Raw genomic sequence first — 19,687 nt, forward strand, 5'->3', positions numbered from 1 at the left:
TAAGACATCAACAACTTTGACAAATAAAGTTTCCTTATACACATTCTGAAGTAATCATTAATTCCTAGGTTACAGAGTTTTAGTTTGGGGGAAAGTTTAACTCATCCTGAGCTAAGTTTTCCTTTTATTTTTTGAGCATTAAAGTGTACCTCCTATTTATCATTTTTGCAAAGTGGTCAATCACTAGACTGTAACTCAGCTTAGAAAGATCTTCCTTTTCAACTGATAAAATAGCAAGATGATGGAGCCTGTCTTGTCCCATTTTGCACCTGAGCCAAGTGTGGATCCTTCTCAACACACTGAATGACCTTTCACAACTACAGCTGTTGACTGGGATTGTGAGGGAGATCTGGATTAGAGCATGAAACGGGCCTTGAAAGTCAGCACGAAACCGACCCGAGTCCGAAAGAACCAGGCCCGTGCCCGGCCCGGCCCGTTATGATTGACAGCTTCGTAGAGCCCGACCCGTTTGCAGCCCGACATTTTTCATCTCCGTTTTTCATCTCCGTTTCACTTCTGTAACATCCATTTTGCATTCATCGCGTATAGATCGAACGTTATCACATGATCATTTACTTGCCGCGCATATAACGGTTTAAAGCCCGAGCCCGGCCCGGCCCGAATGAAATAATAAAAAGTACAGCCCGAACCCGGCAGGACCTCTCAGGTCCCGTCGGGTTCGGGCTAATATTCCCTGCTCTAATCTGGATGACCTGCGTTAGTGTTGGGAACATGATGTTATCAAGCAAGTTGAAAACACACTGCATATCCTTGATGACAAGGCTTTCTTTTTCAACCAGGAAAAGCTTTCAAACCATTTTGAATTAAATGAACGTTTTTTTACTCCAAATTTGTGCTGGGGATTGTGGGACAACTTCACTTGTTTAGGACCATCATGCTTTCCCCCTAAGTCACTAATGTCCCCTTCTTGTTTGTGGACGCTGGTTGTTGCTCCCTCATCACCTTCATGGTCCTGTCTCACCTGTTTCTTGCCTGTCAGTCTCGCCTCCTCCTCCCTTTCCTACTGCAGCACCTTCATTCTCATTCTCTACAGCAAACATTAAAAAAACTTAAATTTATAATTATGTAAATATCTATCATATTGCTTATAACGTCCCTAATGTAACTGCTTAGCTTAAATCACTAACTCATTACGGGACCTTACCTCCCTCTCTCTCATCTTGTTTTACTGCTTCCCTGTCTCTGCTTCGTGTGAGGAATTTCCTGATATCCATCTACAAACCAATGCAGTAATTTTCAGTTAGTAGCCTATAAATCATGTGGTTTTACTGGGAAAATAATAAAATTGACAGGTAAGAAACGTTACCACAACTAAAAATGCGTCGTGGCCGCACAGTGTCCCATCCAACTCAGTTGAGAGCAGCGTGTTAATTTACCTGCAGTTCATGCAGTGACATGCGCTGACGTGGGGGCGCTATTACATCCTCAATTTGGAGTTACCAACACACTTGCTGCGCATTTGAGTAGAAATATACGTCTCTTTCCGTTGGAATTATCTAAATTGATGCATTAAAAAAATGTAATACTGTTGTAAATATTCATGAGATTTATACTGGGGCAAAGCTCATTTATACTGGGGCACGTGCCCCAGTAAATGGGGTCTGGCGACGCCGATGGTGATGACATCAACAGCCTGTGTGAGTGTATCATCAACTACATAACCTTCTGTGTGGAGAGCATGGTGCTCACATGACAGGTTCCCAAACAACCACCCCTGGATGATTCCTGAGCTGAAAGTCCTCCTGAACTAGAAAAAAAGGGTTTTCAACCCAGGGGACAGAGAAGAGCAGCGTAGAGTCCAGCATGAGCTCTAATAAAGGATCAGGGCAGCAAAGAAGGACCATGGGAGGAACATAGAGGAACAGCTGGCACAAAACAACATCAGAGATGTGTGGAGGGGTCTCAAGACATCTCCGGCTTTGGGCAGGGGAACACCACCAGTAGGGCTGCAAACAGAGACACCAAGTTTGCAGACAAGTTAAACAGGTTTTTCACACGCTTCTGTCTGTGTTCCTCTTCACCCTTTACACCTTGGACTTCACCTACAACATGAACAGCTGCCATCTCCAGAAGTTCTCAGATGACTCTGCAATTGCTTTGTTTCTGAGGGGAGCAATCTGAAGTATCGGCTGGTCATCATGCACTCTGTAGACTGGTGTAAGAAGAACCACCTGTATCTTAACACCAGTAAAGGATTAGTATATGCTCAGAAACCAGGTCGTCTGCATGTGTGTCGCAGTTAACGCAGACATGCCCCCGCCCCTTCCGAATACACTCTGGTGTACCTCTTCAAAAGTATAGGTGACTGCAGAAAGTACCGCAGACTGGAGGCCTCTGATTGGTCCAATCTACATCTGCTCTACACTATGCATATTTCCTGTTTGGTACCTTACCAGCTTGTTCTGCTTGTATGACCGCCATTGTTGAAAACGACCCTGGGGGGACCCTTTTTCCATCTGGATCCCCGCTCTTTCTCGCCCTTATGTTCCTCCGTTGTCGCACAAAACTACCCTTTGCATTTTTCCACTTCCTCACTGCCTTGGACATATATAGACCCACAGCTAGTTTGTGATTATCCCTCTTGCATTGTGGTGTGGAATAACATAGCGCAGACCACGCTTCCATATTGGGCATAAATGAAAAATATCTGCATTGTACCTGCGACAAGCTTACTGCGATACACTGCTGAAGGAGTATACACAGCCCTTAAAACCAAAGAGATGGTGATCGACTTCAGGAGAAGACCCCCACCTCAGTCTCCAAAGAACATCCAGGGGCAGGACATAAAAGCCGTGGATGGTTTCACATACCTGAGTGTTAATGCCAATAACAAACTGGACTGGACTCATAACACAGACACCCTGTATAAGAAAGCCTGAGGTCCTTTGGAGTGTGGAGGCCCCTGCTTAAAACCTTCTATGACCTGTGTTGGCATCAGCTTTCCTCTACACTGTTGTCTGCTGGGCCCCTGGCAGTGCAGAGTGGGGCAGAAAGAGACTGAACAAACTAGTGGGAAAAGGCGCTTCTGTCCTAGGCTGCAATCTGGACTAAGTGGAGGAAGTGGCTGAGAGGAGGATGCTGTCCAAGCTGACTGTAGAGGAGCTGAGCAGCTCCTTTAGTGTAAGACGTTCACATCCTGTTTGTAAAAAGGAGCACTACCGCAGGTCATTCATCCCTGCTGCAACCAGACTCTACAATGCAACACTACAACAGCAATAACTTGTGCAATGTATAATGTGCAATTACTATTTGATACCCTGTACGATACTGTCATATGTGGACACACTGTATTTACTGCATATATCCCATGCACCTTTTTCTTCCTTTGGCACATTCTTCTTTGACTATTTAGGCTGATGTAACAAGTACATTTCCCCACTATGAGATCAATAGTCATCAATCAACCAATCAACCAATCAATCAATCAATCAATCAATCAATCAATCAATCACTTGACTTTTAGAGACAGACAGGTGAACGGTGGAGGGAGCAGCACTATATTCTATTTTGATAAACTCATAGAAGAAGAAGAAGCGTCAATGGCAGAGGAGGAAAAGATGTCCATGTGACTGTGGGCAAAAGAGATGCATGCTGAGCTTGTTTCCGAAATGAACCTGTTCAAGAATGTATTAAGTTCATTGGCACTGTCCGGACTTCCTTCTGTCTGATTATCCTTCTGCTTGAAACCTGCTTGATCTTCTTCATCCCCAACCACACATCTCCCATATTGGGCTGCTGGAGTTTACCAATTCCTGTATGCTTCCTTGCTTTCTCTTATCATGACTCTAAGTTGCTTACTGTATGTATACTACTCATTAGTTCCCTGTCTACCTTCTTAATGCTTATTTTTTGTTGCTGAAGAGCTGCTTCAGGTCACTTGTGATTCATGGTTTATTATTTAGAAAGCATTTCCCTATTCTAGTAGAGATGGTGTTATCTACACAGAAGTTTATGTACTCAGTCATTGCATCGATGTCCTCTACATGTGGCAGACACAGTGCGTCCCAGTCTGTAGCCTCAATACAACCTTGCAGGGCTTCTACAGTTTCCTGTGACCATCTTCTTACTGTTCTTTTTAATGCAGACTGTCTCTTATGTAGTGGTTTATACTTTGAGCAGAGAAAAAAAACAAAATTGTGATCTGATTTCCAAAGAGGAGGTCTTACTTCAGAGATGTATGAGTCCTTGATATTTACATAAAACAAGTCCATGGTTTTGTTTTTTCTGGTACAGCAGTTGACAAACGGGTGGAACATTGGCAATGAGAAGAGAATTAGGTGTGATTAAAATCACAAGTTATTGCCACAAATACATTTGGCTATTATGTCTGTAGCTTAGCAACAACAGTGGTGACAGTAACCCTAGCCGAACGCAAAACTGGTGAAAAGGAGTCAGAAAAGATGAGGAGGGGAAAAATGTCAGTGGCCTCCATCTGTAAAACCATTCCTGTTTTGATGGCCATCACGTTGTTGCCCCTCTAGTGCACCTGTTGTTAATTTCATTAACACCAGAGCAGCTGTAACTGAATAACAAAACCCCTCTGCTACCTACCTGACCAAATCAATATCCCAGAAGTTTAATTCACTTGATGCTATACTCTGATTACAAAGTGTTCCTTTAATTTTTTTGAATAGTGTATATTGCACACTTAAGGCAAAAACCTTATCCAATATTTTTTACCCCATATAAAAAAACATGATTGTGAGAACTCATTGAATTGAATTTAAATTGAATTTAATTTTTTTCCACCTTAATAAAGCCAAAACGTTAGAGTTAGAGCAAGAGTTTTTAATATCTAATCAACTCTTATGGTGCTCCCTTAAATCAGCAAACATCCTTTCAAATGCTCCTTAACCATTTCCAGATCTACTGAAGAAATACCTGAAAAATATACTGCATCATTGAAAATAATAACAAACCTCAGGCAGTGTGGCCTTGACCAGCAAATCACCTACTGCAAAGATTCTCTGTTAATATTCTGAGGTGAATAATCAAGGTCAAGAATGTAAAAATCCTGCCTAGCTTTTCCTTTTTCTGTTCACTTAACTATGTGATTAGCCCCCAGTCTGTGTTATAATGCTGGAAATACAAGTGGTGGAAATTATCTCTGTAAAAGGTTTTTACTTTCTGGACCTTGATTATCCACCCTTGCTAATGTTGATGTAAAATACAGTCCTCATCCATTAAAAGGTTTCCAGGAATACAAAGGGAGGTACATAAAATATGTTATAATTTGAATAAACATCAGGAAAAACTTTACATGCTTGACTTTGTAACAATCCAAAACACAAGAGACTAATTACAAGGCCTTACTCTCTGCACTATTAATCAAACGCCCTACTGTTTTCAATGCTTAGCACATAATCACACAGTGAAAGCTTTTAGTCTAAAAACATATTTTTTTTACTAGTGTGCCCATGCTTTTTCACTCATGCTATACCAACATTGTAAAAGACTAAAAAAGCAGTTGCTATTTGCATTTTGTACTAATAAAAGCACACAAAGATCAAAATAATAGCATATTTAAAGAGCCAGAAACAAATATGTATAGGAAACCTAAATTAGTTGTTAGCATTTTGTCTTTTTTCAGAAATAAAAAACAGTGATGTTTGTAGGTTCTTTTTGGCCAGAGACAAACAGATGAAAAAAAAAAAAACTGATGAAAACAGAAACAAAAAAGTTTAGTGCCTAGCAGGATTGTTTGCTTCTCTGTATGAGTCAACAAGGAAGAAAAAAAGACGTAATATTTTGGGGCCATATGCACAAAACCATCTGCGCAGAATCATTGACACAAGCACACATGCACAGAACATTTTCATATCTGATCTGAAAGATCTAAATTTGGGTCATGGCCTTCCCTGCTGCCATGGAAACCAGTTCAAATACTCTGCAGTAATTTGTGTACTTTTGAATAAATAGGAACATTTTATGAAATTGGTTTCTGTATATGAGAGATGGGATATTAAATCAACTCATTAAGAGAATTTGATTTTTTACCATTTAGCTTCCCTAAGTCTAGTTCCCTTTGTGGTTCGCAAAAGGAAAAAAAAAAAAAAAAAGATGCAATCACATACACAACAGGAAAATGAGAAATCAACACTGTGCACTGCTGTATCTAATTGAATGGTGTATAGTGTGAAATATAAATAGGCTTTTTAAACAGAAGTCTTTCTGCAGAGAAGGAGACTGGATTTTGCAGTGAGCAGTCTTAGATAAATTGCCATACGAGTTTAAGCACAGAAGCAGAATGGGGAATGTGAGGGTACAATATGGAGAGAAGAATGAAATGAATGTGATGGAAGAGGCACAAAGAGCAATTAGATAACAATATAATGTGAAAAAGAATGAACTTTGTGATTGTGGATTAATAGATTTTTCACAGAACATTAGCTAAACTGAATATGGTCAAAATGCAGGTTTGTCAGATGAAAGCCATTCACTGAGTAGTGCCAGTCACATGAATGTGAAGTGGAGGACAAAGGGATTCAAGAAATATTAAACAGAGAAGATGAGAGCATATTATCTCATTAAAATATTGCTGTAGAATTATTACAGATATTAGTATTAATTGAAATACAACCATCTTTTAAAACTTATAGTGTCCATTCAAGCTCCTTAGCATCGTATGAGCTTAAATGGCTCAGGGTCAATTAGCCTCTTTGCGCCATTGCCCTAACCTATTTCTGTTTTACACAATTAAGCAAACAATTCTGCATCTATGTTCCTAACAACGGCACAACACAGCATTCTTAATGTTATAATAGAGCCCTAAACCTTTCAAGGCAAGCACTCTGCTACTGTACAGTATGGCCATTTCTCAATATGTGAACTTGTGCATTCTCATGTGCTCGTGTACTCGTGAAACACAATCAGCCTCAGCCATGGTAATGTTTCAATTCACAAGAACAGCAGACCGAGAACAGACAACGTCCCCGGATCTTTTTCTCGCCTCTCCCTATTTAGCAAGTATGCATCAGAGCAGTCTTGTTCGTTCTTAAGATTGACAGTTGTCCCAGAATGTAAAAGTTCTCTTTTCTGTTGCTACTGTTCAATAAAAGTACGTTTTAAGATCATTTGAGGTGAGAATAGTACACTTTTAGGCATCACTATATGGCCCATTAACCGATTTAATGCATAATTGAAAAATTTTTTTACGAAATTGAGAGGACCGCAGCAACAAGCGGAGCTACGATGGTGATGGTAGCCATAGCTGTGTGTGAAGGACTGCTGGCTATGATGGCGATATTTTTGTTTTATTTGGTAAAATGCGCATTTGATTTGTGTTTATCTGACTTGTGTTAATTATTATTCACCCACTAAAGGGAAAAAAGTTAGAATTTATTATTATCAAGAAACTATTAATAACAGGAAGAGAAATGTCGCTTCAGACGAGTCAAGCGTGTGGTGACGTCACGAGTATGCTTCTATCAAGATCTTCCCAGAGAAGATCCATTGCATGTTAACCATTTGAAGTCAAAATCTTGAACTCTCTGTTGTGCTTCTTGAACTATTTCTAAATCCATTTTTTTTTGCTCTATCATAAGGCACTTTAAGCTGATGAAGGCAAGAGGCATGCTTAAGTGTGATTTGTTATAAGGGGTAGGTACTTAAACACCAAAGTAACGTTTAAATTAACAAGCGATGTATGAATGAACTGTCTCTAGTTCATCACTATTACTTTCTTCAAACAGTTTTGAAAGATGTTGTCTACTGTGAACAGGGAACACCCAAAAACAGCTGCAATTTTGGAGTTAATCAGACCAACAGTAATCATTTAGCCATCACAATTAGGCTCCATTTAAACTTGCTTAAAATCCTTGTGCCACAAATGTGATCTTGTTTAAATACATAACTTTGAAGATAAGATTCTAAAGATCCTCCCAATATACACCACTCCCTATCTGTGAAACAGAGAAAAGGGTGTTACCGCTCAGTGAACATTTTATGCATCATATCAGATACTTACTCAGACAGCTGTATCTAACTAAGTGTGACAGATAAGGAGCCCTGATTGAAGTAAGACAGCTTTAAGTGATGTCCTGCTGGGGAAACATAATTCATTGAAATTACAAGTTGTTACTTACAAAGCCCTCAATAATCAAACTCCATCATATATCAAAGATCTCATTTTTTCTTATGTTCCAAGAGCACTTCACTCCCAGACTGCAGGAATGGGAGACAGATCTTTCAGTTTTTTAGACTGCTCTGAATCTAACTTTCAGTTTAATCTGTGAGGCTCAGGCCTTGTCTAATTGTAAGACTAGGTTTAAAACTTTCCTTTTTTTCAAAGCTTAAACTTAAAGGGGCTTGGGTTGTTTTAAGGATTAGGCTACTGTAGGACATAAAGAGCGCTTTCTTTTTGATTTTTTTTTTTTTTTTTTTTGATTTTGATATACTCTAATAATCCCAGAGGGAAATTACTTCTCTGCATTTAACCCATCCCCTTGGGTTAAATGCAGAGAAGTCTTGCTCAGGGACCCAGAGTGGCAGTCTGTGGGAATGGGGATCGAACTCACAATCTCAGGATTGAAAGCCCTATGCCCTAACCACTAGGCTGCCACTTTCCTTAATTCTGCTACATTCTACTTGATTTGCTATTTGTTCATTCTATTTTACATTATTTGTAGCCTTAACTTTTAATTGTTCCCTAAAAGTGTGTAAAATTCCAACTCCTAGTCCCAAAGCCTAGTTAAGATATTATCAGTTACTTTTTATTTTTATTTTGTTTTGCACATTAAAATACTATTATCCTAATTTACAACAAGCTACAAAGTATTTTAACTGTAGAACTGGGGTGCTCAAGTCCAGTCCTTAAGAGCTACCATCCCGTAACTTGCAGAGCATCTCTTCTCTAACGCGCCTAAATCTAAAGGCATTTAGCTCAGCAGAGGCATGGTAATGAGCTACTAATTGGATTCAGGTGTGTTAAAAATGGGGTGCATCAAAAATTATTGCGTGTTTTCTTCCTGCGAGCATGACCTGTGTGCATGTGAGAGGAGTGACAGGAGGTATTTTTCTAAGTTGCTTGTGGAGAAATGTCCTGAGTCGTGAGTAGCGAGGAAACAGGAAGTGATTCTTGTGGGACGGACGAGGGGAATAGTGAAAATGGAGAAGATTGGAATAACGTGGAAAAAGCAGAGCCCAATTGACCGTGAGTCCAGCACAGAACAATCAAATGATGAAAAATCTAGAAATTCCATGGAAAAACTAAATGATTACAAAGTAATATTCAAACTAGTAAATCGGAGAGACTCTTTTGCTATTGGAATCTGGTGCAGTTAATAAAAACGATAAACAAACTTGTAGGAGAATTCCGAAGTGCTAAAATACTGTAGAGCGGAGATTTGTTAATCAAGTGCAGAGAAAGAGCTCAACAAGGCAAAGCAATACGGATTAACAAGATTGAAAGAAAAAGATTTCAGTGCAGCTTGGTGGATAACAAAAGGATTAGCAGGGGAATCATTGCAGGATCCTCTTAAGGAAACTGACAAAGAAATTCTTTAAAATATAAGTGGTGCAAAAGTAACAGTAACAGGTGAAATAGTTAAAAACAACAAGAAATAGAGAAAGGTGTGATAGCCTATCTATGTTAATCAAATTCGAAGAGGAGTATTTACCAAGTAAGGTTTTCATTGGTTACTGTGTCTGAGCTACAGTGGGTAAACATGTGAAAACGTGTCCTGTAGACCACGAATATGGAAAATGTGGGAAAGAAGTAAAAATTATATACTGTAACTGTGGGGGAGAACATACTGTTGCATATCATGGATGTGAAGCGAGCAAAATATCTGAAGAGATCAGAAAAGTGAAATTTAATTTCGGATTAATTTATGCCGAAAATGCAAAAAGAATCTCATCCCAGTCAGACCAAAAACAACAGTGGCACAAATGACAAGTGCAAAACCATTGCTGAAGACTCGTCAATTGTAAAAAAAGAGGGATTTTGTGCTTCTCATGGTGGAAGTTATCAATTGTAGTGCTCAGACGACAAAGAAAACCGAAAAAAAGTCTTGAGTCTTGTTTCCTATTTCCTTCTTTAACTCCTTATCAGTTGTGGCAGTAATGCACTTTAACAAGCTTGCCGGCCGCCAGAAAACACTACAAGAAGAAGAAGAAGAAGTTGCAGGATAGTAGCTTTTCATGACTGCATTTAAGCACCCCTGCTGTTGAACATCAACCAAAATGATCTTAATAGCGTTTTTTTCCCCGTTTTTCAAGCAGTGCAGTTTGTTTGTCCATCTTGTTGCTGAAATGTTGTGAAAGCTGCCAATCTAACTGCAGCTACCCATTCACTGTGCTTCCTAATTTTTGTCCATTCACCAATATCACTTAATAGTGATCAAGGATTTGTGTTTGCAAAAGTCTGCTTCTGATTAACTCATATCCCAGGACAAGTGTTGACAGTACTCTGCACTGTTCTTTTATTCTTTGTTTCTATTACCAATACATATAAAATCCCCAAAATGTAGCAAATTTCTGGGAAATTGTCCCCACCAGGTAACAATCACATGCAGCACATTGTAAAATACTACTCGCAGTTTAATATATTTTGTCATATTAATTTTTTCCAACTGTTTTGAAAGTGACAGTGCACTCTAGCAATTGGGTGGCAGAGGGTAGCTAGTATTTATATTTACAACAGTACTTTTCTCTAAAGGTCCTGAGGGGGGATTTTACTCCAACATTATTCATTGCTGCTTTAAATAACATTAGTAATGGCATCATTGACACCAGTGAACACAAAGTCATTTCAAAGGCAGAGCTTTTCAGGCTTTGAAAAGCATTATCAAAGAGACGGCCATCGAGTTGTTTATCAGGATGCAATAAGAGTGAGTTACAAAGATGGGAAATCTTAAATCAAAAATACTGTCTGTCCACTGATAAAGCCATATTAAAAAAAACAACAAAAAAATAGAAGAAAAAGAAACAAGGAGGAAACACCCAGGAGTGGGTTACAAAAGATGCATAAATCCCATGGAGGCTAAGTGCTGAGATTAGGATTATGTGTATCTAATCCACAAAATGTGGTGCAGCTAAATGAATGTGAACTGAGGTATCATAGAGAAAATGACCACAACAAACAAAAAAACAATACACAGGGTAACTGACTAAACAGCAATGAAGCAAAAGAAAAACTTAAAACAGTTCTAAAATTCACATATCAGCAGAAACACCTTTCCAAGCAATTCTACATTGTGGCAGTAACTTATTGTGGTGTCTTCCTAAAACAATATTATCAAAGCCAGCCTGCTGTGTTTGAGCTGCAGAGGAACAGCAAAAGACAAAATCTGAGATTTTAACCAAGATTTTGCTTGACACTACTTAATTAAGGAAATAATGCACTTAACTTGCAAAATAAGTTGTGTTTAAAAGCTAGCCTGTTTTTGCAGTCCAAGTTTAAAATTAATCATTTAGGATTACAAATATGTTTGCCCAATAAATAAATATATAGCTTTACAGCACCATTTGCAAAGTCTCAGTCTGGTTTCATAACTTTAGCTTGGCCTTTTTCGTCACGAAATTATTTCAGACAAAACAATGTCTAACATTAAAAGGAATCTAAACCAAATTTTTACATTAGTGTCAATGAATTTTGACCCAGTGGTCACTGCGGGATGTCCAGGCAGGTGCAGCCTAATTCAGGTCAAGCCACAGTAACTTAATATCTAAATTGGATTTAAGTCCAGACGTCTTCTTTTTTTTTTTTGCTGGTCTTGGATCTTTGTTCTATTGTGTAATCCAATTGTTGATGAGCCTGAGGTCATGAACTGATGAGAAAAAAAATCCCCTTCATGACTTTTTAACAACAGAGCAAAATTAGTTATTTCAGAAGCTTAAAAAAAAATGCACAGGTCTTAGCACAGCAAAGCAGACCTAGTTACTATATCACGCTACCATCTTAGGTTCTGGTATTATTAGTCTTTTTTTGAAATGTTAAGTTAGTCTTTTGTCAGATGTAAGAGTGTTCACCTTAAAAATTCCACTTTTGTCTCAAATGTCCACAAACTTTTACCTATAGCCATTAGGATCATGTTGAGGATATGTTTTTGGTCCTTTTTCTTTTTTTTTTTTTCTTTTTTTTTTTTTTACCAGATTAATAGACCAAATTTTCAGGATAACAGGGAAAGAGTTTATGTATTTTGACATTACATTCCTGTCAATCCTTGGACATGTATTTGAGTTTACTCCAACAGTCAAGAAATGCAGGCAAAATTAAGACACACCTAAAGAATTGATGCATATGAGTTATTTTACATGATTCCTCAGGCCAATATACAGTGCTTGACACTAGCAATGCTAGGAGCAAGGCTCCTCTCTTGAAATACCACCTATGTAAGTTGGGCTTTCTATCTGTAAATGTAAAGATTTCAACATTACTTGCTATGCATTCATTAAAAAAAAAAGTAGATCTTTTTGCTTCCAGAAAAGTTTACTTAAAAAACTAAATTATAGGCACAATCTAGGTCAAAGATCGGGGGCCCATATCCTATTTTGTCCTGGGCCCAGTCAAGACTGTCAGCTGACCTGGTCACAATCAATAGCATAACATTCTGTGTTGCCCATATATTTACTGTTAAGGAGTTAAGGATCTCTCGGTCTGCTGCATAGCAAACACATTATTTGGCCAAAGACCAGAGATAAGCAACCTTCTTATAGCAACAACACAAAAAATAGAAATGCTTGGATGTAAAACAAAACTAATGTGATAGCAAGAGTTAAAAGTGGAACTTCTCAGTGTGCAAATAAATAATAAATATGCCTAGTATACAAATAAATTTGGACCTAGGGTCACATAGAGGCAGAATAAATTACAGTGACATGTGCAAGACTAAATGTCTATACATGTCAAGCTATTCAACATCACAAATTGCAAAGGCATTTCAATTTCAAAAATCAGCATTGTTAATTGTGCTCATTAGCCTCCATTCGTTTCACAACTCACATCACTAATTAAATGCCCCTCAACATTTCATTAGCTTTGTCAAATTATCATCATTTTCAACAAGTACCACAATTAGGAAGGATCTGAGGGACACTTGTGGTCAAGTATCTGGCAGGGGTTGAACTACATCTGCATAGTGCATTTTGTTAAACTGTCACCTATGATAGAAAATTATTTCTTACTAAGTTTTCCAGGAGGAATCAATTAGGAGCAAACTGCTGTTAAGGGACACAAGCGACCTAAAGGTATCTTGGTGTCAATAACAACATCGATGATGAGCATAATGATTGTTAATATGTCTTTCCTCTTGCATAGGTATTTATTCCCCATTACTACAATTTTTAGAGATTTTGTCATCCTGTAGCTGCAAATATCTATGTATGTCTTTAAAGATGTATACGTAACAGAGCATGTCAGTCTATCACATTTGGGAATGGAAAGCAAAATAATTAATGGTTTCAACATTTCTTACAAATCTAAAATCTATGGCACAGATCTGTACTTATTTCCTCTTACTCCGATAACTCAACAAAATATCTGGTACATCCAACTGCCCTTAGAATTCACATAATTATGAAATGGAGTCAATAGGTGTGTAATTTACTCTTCTATGAATAAAAAGCAATACAAGGACCAAATTAAATAGTTAGAAGATAGAAATGGGCCAAAGTGAATGCAAGGTGCATTAAGCTGAATATCAAATCATTTAAATGGCCCTCATGATAACAGGTGAAGAGCGCCTTATGTTGGAGTAGCAGACTAACTTCCTCTCAGCTTTTTGCAGTCACTGAGAAGAAAAAGTGAGACTAAGTTACATGGTGGTGATATATGAAAAATTGTCAAACCATAGTTGCCTGTACACAGATGTGCTATGGACACCTACTAGTGACAAGATAAAAGGGGCTGAGAAGGGGAAGCAGCGAGAATGACAGCGATGGAACACTGGCTTGAGAGTGAGGCAGCAGGAACACATGCACATTCTTCCTCTCCCCAAAAGCAGTTAGACCTGGACAGACCACCTATAGTGCAGAGGGGGAACTGTGCCAGCACTTGAGAGTAGTGTTACATCCAATACTCGAGTTGAGGGGGGATGAGGGGGTGTGGAATCCTCCTTCTTAAAAAAAAAATCTTAAAAATCACCCCCCTTCTTTAATGACCATCCTCCCATACCATCCCCTGTGACATTTTATGACTGAATGTGTAAAATTCCTACTATATCTTAACAGTAACGGCAATAATTTTGCCCTTTCAACATTTGGTGGGCTTGAGGCTTACAAGTAGCCTAAACTAAATTAATAAAATCAAAGAAGTGGCCTATCATGACTATGAAGCTGATCCCAGTGGGAAATTTGTCCTCTGCATTTGTCCCAAATATGTAGGGGCAGTGACAGCCATGCTAGTCCAGGGACTGAATGCAGTATATATTTCATATTGCTTTAGGTTAATAGACTATATTAATTAGGCTATTTATCCTTACAAAAAAAAAAAAAAATCCACCATCACCTTTCTCTTTTTTTATTTAAACTAGACTACTGGTTACATCACACATTGTAGCCAGCGATTGAGGCTTCTAGTTATTATGCTGCTGGCTAGTGAACCCTTAAAAGTATGCTATAGACCAGGTATCCCCAAACTCGGTCCTCAAGGCCCCCTGTCCTGCAGGTTTTATGCCTCTCAACTACTTGAGGAAAATTATGCCTCTCAACTACTTGAGGAAGTACAAGCTGAGTTGAAAAGAAGGGGCCGAGGATGCAGGAACAAGGAAGATGAGCAGGAAATATTACCCATGTTTTATATTACTTTATGGGATCATGGGCAATTTTATTTAAAGGTTCTTTTTGATAACAAAAAAAAAAAAAAACCTGAAAATACAGCAAATGAAAATGCTAACTTTCCTTTTGCAAAATGTAAGTGTGGATTGTGCTGGAACTCTTGCAGCATTAAGGATAGACCTCAATCCAATGATGCTCTGCAATAATATATTTGCTGTTCATCTGAAGTTCTATTAATCTAATTTCAAGAAATGCTGAACTGCAGATTGAATTTTTTATTCTGCTGTATAAACCTTTTCCAGTTTTCCATAAATGCAGGTAACCTGCCTTACCAGATGGTTTGATATGCAGACGCTCTGAAGCTGATGAGAAAGTAGCAGGGTTTCAAAAGCATTTGGCAGAACATGAAATGAACCATCTGTTCATCACCAGTTTGCCCAGGAGAGCCTTAACAGTAAAACTTAGAATTTAGCAGTAGAACTCGGTCAAACTTCTATCTATCTATACACACACATATATATATATATATATATATATATATATATATATATATATATATATATATATATATATATATATATATATATATATATATATATATATATATATATATATATATATATATATATATTTATGTCAATTTTGTAAAAAAGCTAAATACATTAAGTAAATAGCAATCAAGGTTTTGATTAATTTCCTTCACAGTAACGTCAACAACAAAAGGATATTATCAGATAAAAGCAATCTAGGAGGATAGACGGGAGCATATGCTGGATATTTCTATGTTAATCTCGGAATGTCAGTGAGGTTTATTGTGATAAGCATTTGTTTGCTATTTTCTGAAAAATCACTTTTTTTGAGATATAATTTTTTGTAATCGATATTTTTGTGTTAATCTGATAAGAAAAGCAACTTGTAATTAGTCTTTTAAGAAAAATGCAACTGTGGTACATATTTATCCCATAATTTTTTGTTAGTCCTGCTTAATAATTAGAGTGTTATTACCTTCTGACTAAACTACCGGTGCAATGATACAAAGAAACAATTCTTGTTGTTGGAAATTTCAACCATTTAGCTTTTTCCTTAGATATGGATAAGTTTATGAATTAGAATTTGATGAAACACAATAAACACTAAATATTCTGAAGTTGTTTCATACATCCTGAATAGTACTTTTACTCATTGTCTTCCACACTTTGAGTCCAGGTGGTGGGGGTTGCAGTTTCACCAGACTCCCAGACCTCTCCCCAGGTACGACAAGCTCTGCTATGTGAAAGCGGCTCTACTCTGAGCTTCTCCCGGAAGGTCGCTCTCCTCCACCTCTATCTCTAAGCCAGTGCCCAGCCACCCTGCAGAGAGAGCTCCTTTGTTCTTTCAGTCATGATCAAGATTTCATGACCATAGATGAGGGTAGGAACATAGACTGACCATTACATCAAGACCTTTGCCTTATACCTCATCTCTTTTCTCACAGCAAGAAACCTGAGCAGCATCCACCCTATTGTGGCAGTCACACTAATTTGTCTTTTATCTCCCGCGCCGAAGGGGGCAGGGCCCATTTTTGAGCTAAAAGGTCAAACCAGTGAAATGATTACCAGCCTACCTGGTTTTACCCAGTCATGGTAACAAATAAAATAGATGCAGAACCCCATGAAAAACCACAAAAGCTTTCATGTTCTTGTTGTTACTCTTTAAAAGACCAAATCATGGATTCTGATAAAGCAGATATAGCAGCAGCTATGCGTACATCCTCCTGTGCTGCCATGTTTTTTTTTTTTTTTTTTTGGTTGTGTGCTCATCACCTCTTGGTTTTGTCACAGTTGTATTTCCTGCCCTAAATTATCATACAGAACATGATTGGCTGACCTGTTTTAAATTCAGCAGCAATACCTGTGGCTTTAGGCCAGATACGGCAAGGGGAGTGTTGGAATAGAGCATTGCGCTTGGGCTCTGGGAAGTGTCCAAGTAACCGGTTTTCCCCACAGTCTGCACTCTTGGTTTCTGAGCAAGTTCCTTAACCCCACATTGCTCCCTGGGCACCGCAAAGTGGCAGCCCACTACTCCCCAGGGGGATGGATTAAATACAGACTACTACAGACGTAAATTTCTCCAGTGTTAAGACAATAAAGTTCAAAGTCCAAAAAAATTAAACAGGTTTACACAAAAATGTAAACTCTTTTCCCAATAATGTATTAGTGTATATTCTATTTCTGTCATCTTCTTGTAGTAAAACATAAACTGAAGACAGATATAACTAAATGTTGAGGATTTGGCACGTTTTGAAACCTGAAATGCAAATAGCAAAATCACTGAGCACATTGTTTTTCTAAGTCTTTTTGTTTTTCAGAATTTGAGATTACATTGTGGACAAGTAGATGTCTTTTTTCATTAAGGAAGAAAGTCAGCAAGAAAAGATGAAAATAAATTAGATAAAAAAAACAAGTGTTTAACCATTTTTACCTTTAGAAAACAGTTACTGAAAATCAAAAGTCAAATCAAATCAAAATCCTTGCTTGCTGTTTATAACCCAACTTTAGATTTAATTTGAATTTTTGGTAAAAGGTTTTTACAGATAACCTCGCTGTACCTGTTAAATGTGATGCAACAATCAGCAGCAACTGCTCCTAGAAACAGCTAGTTTCTACGGTAATTAAATCCAACCATCAACATTTGAGAAGCTCAGTAATAAAGAGTTAATTTTTCCTTTTTAGGGCTCTGGTCACAAAGCGATTTAGGTATTTTCCTCTGTAACACAAATCAGATCTAAGTGACACTGTTGGTACAGGCCTAATGAGTTAATCAGTGTAGGCTGAATGCCAAGCATCATCTAGTGCTGTTTAACAAAACCTGCCGAGAGAAGGCAAAGATGTGATACGCAGACTGAGATCTTTGTTAAAGGGTCAAACAAAGACGTGTGTTTGAATAGCTTAGCAGAAATGAGCTGACATCAGTTTCCTTGGTTGGCTCTTTTTTTAGAAGCAATTTCAAGTTTCTCTTCAAGAAACACACACATTACTTATTTTATTTTTTGTATAATTTGGAGCTCAAATGTATAGGAAAGTTGGAGTGCCCTAATGGGTATAATGTAATATTTAGGATTGTTAAGTAAAATATTAAATGATACTGTTGATTCCTCAGAAATTAAATGAGTAGAACATGTGAAAGGAAAAAGGATTGTTGAGCCTTAAATCTTTTTATGATTTCTTATCTTTGATCTAAAAAATATCTTCCAGATATTATCTATATACTTGAATGATATATGTTAACCTCTCTTTTGAAAGGTAAACTGCATCTCAACCAAATGCTGGTTATACAGACCAGATGGCTTCAGGCTTAATTTCTGAAGTACATAATGTATCATAAATGCAAAAGTATGTGGTCACACTGACAAATTAATTAAATGATATTCTAATCACTTTAATGGCTTAGGGTAAAGAAACACAGTCAGGATCTCAACCTGGTACAAAATTTAATTAAATTAAATAATAAGATGTAATCAAAAGTTTCCTTGCACATAAAAGTAGACAGGTAAATACTGACAGTATTGTTTTCAGGAAAGCTTTTTAGTTTTATAGCAAGGACTTTGGTTTTAAACATTCAATAGAATTAAGATGTAAACAAGGTTTGATCCCCACAGGTTTTCCTCATTCCTTATTCCTCAGTGCTGATGTGTTAGTCTACCAGTCATCTGGCAAACACAGCCTAACATTGGTAATACCATGCTTGATACAGGCAAAGTGACTTCAATTTGAAAGTTCTTCCCTGACTCTTTCCAAGAGGTCTTGTAAATCAAAATATATCCCCTTAAAACATGTGACAATGGGGTATAGTAGAATTTAAGAGTTTCAGGTGTTTTCAGTTTATTTTAAGAATACCTAAACATTTAAAATTGTTTTCACTTTCTGTTCTTTTAACACCGGGTAACGGAATTGCAGCTGGCTAGCTCAAGTGGTAAGTCACTTTTCCTGCAAACAGGGAATCTGGGTTTGTATCACAGCCGAATGAGCTGCCAGTGTGGGTACTTAGGCAAGACCCTTCACGCTAATGCCTGCTTTGGGGAGTGGCTGCATAGTGGTTAGGGCATTGCCCTTGACCCCCACACTGCTCCCTGGGCGCCGCACAAAGGCAGCTCACTGCTCCCAAAGGGGATGGGGTAAATGTAGAGAGTTCAATCCACTAAATGCAGAGAGTTTATTTTGTTGCTCTTTACTTGTAAAATTGTAATGACGATTAAAAAACGTTGGAAAAAGAATTGGTCGCTTATCAAGGCTGTAGCATATCAGAATTGGTTTAAGAATTGAAGGATCATGGTCTTGGAACAAACTCTATTGAAAACTTGCTTGAAAACTGGGCCTCTACTGGTAAACCAAACACATTCAATAAACTCTCATCTAGTATGAAAACCAGTAGTCAAGCATACAAATTGACTACAGTACATATTGAATTAAATGGCTAAAAAAAGTGATCATGTGCATTTTTCTGTGTCTCCTGTTTAAGGAGGTAGTATGAGCCTATGATTAGGATTTTGACAAACATGACAAATTGAGAAAAAACTAATACATAGAAAATAAAGAGACATAAAAATATACTTTCAAACGTTACAGAATATCATAACAACATTGTTTGTTTTAAAAAGAAGAAAAAATCACAAGCTCTTTACCGTTGGGGCTTTCTTCATCTATCGCCACAATTGTAGCTGGAGGACCAGAACGTGAGAGTTTACATTCTGAAATGATAGAAAAGTCAAGAAAAGATTAGACTTATACTTTATGATGGTTATTTCTCTTCACATCTACTTTGTTAAGAAAGAGGAAATATAAAACTTTATTGGTAACCCTGTGGGTGGTTTTATTTGATAAACACTTAGTATTTATGAGAAAAATGATTTTGGAAAAGCCCTGAAGTGTGTATAAAATGCAGCAAGTACAACAGCAATAAACTGATATAGAAA

At 37.7% G+C, this 19,687-nt stretch overlaps 1 protein-coding gene across 5 annotated transcripts in view; it reads right to left on the minus strand.

The window, feature by feature from the left end:
- LOC119780510 (protocadherin-15-like) overlaps positions 1-19,687 on the minus strand; it is a 336,939-nt gene that overhangs the window by 237,962 nt on the left and 79,290 nt on the right. For all 5 annotated transcript variants that reach the window (XM_038280587.1, XM_038280586.1, XM_038280585.1 and 2 more), the window contains one exon: positions 19,397-19,462. In XM_038280587.1, coding sequence (XP_038136515.1) covers positions 19,397-19,462 — 66 coding nt within the window. The remainder of the gene's footprint in view (positions 1-19,396; positions 19,463-19,687) is intronic.

Source organism: Cyprinodon tularosa, unplaced genomic scaffold, assembly GCF_016077235.1.
Source record: "Cyprinodon tularosa strain WSP-4 unplaced genomic scaffold, ASM1607723v1 ctg161, whole genome shotgun sequence".
NCBI classification, from domain to species: domain Eukaryota; kingdom Metazoa; phylum Chordata; class Actinopteri; order Cyprinodontiformes; family Cyprinodontidae; genus Cyprinodon; species Cyprinodon tularosa.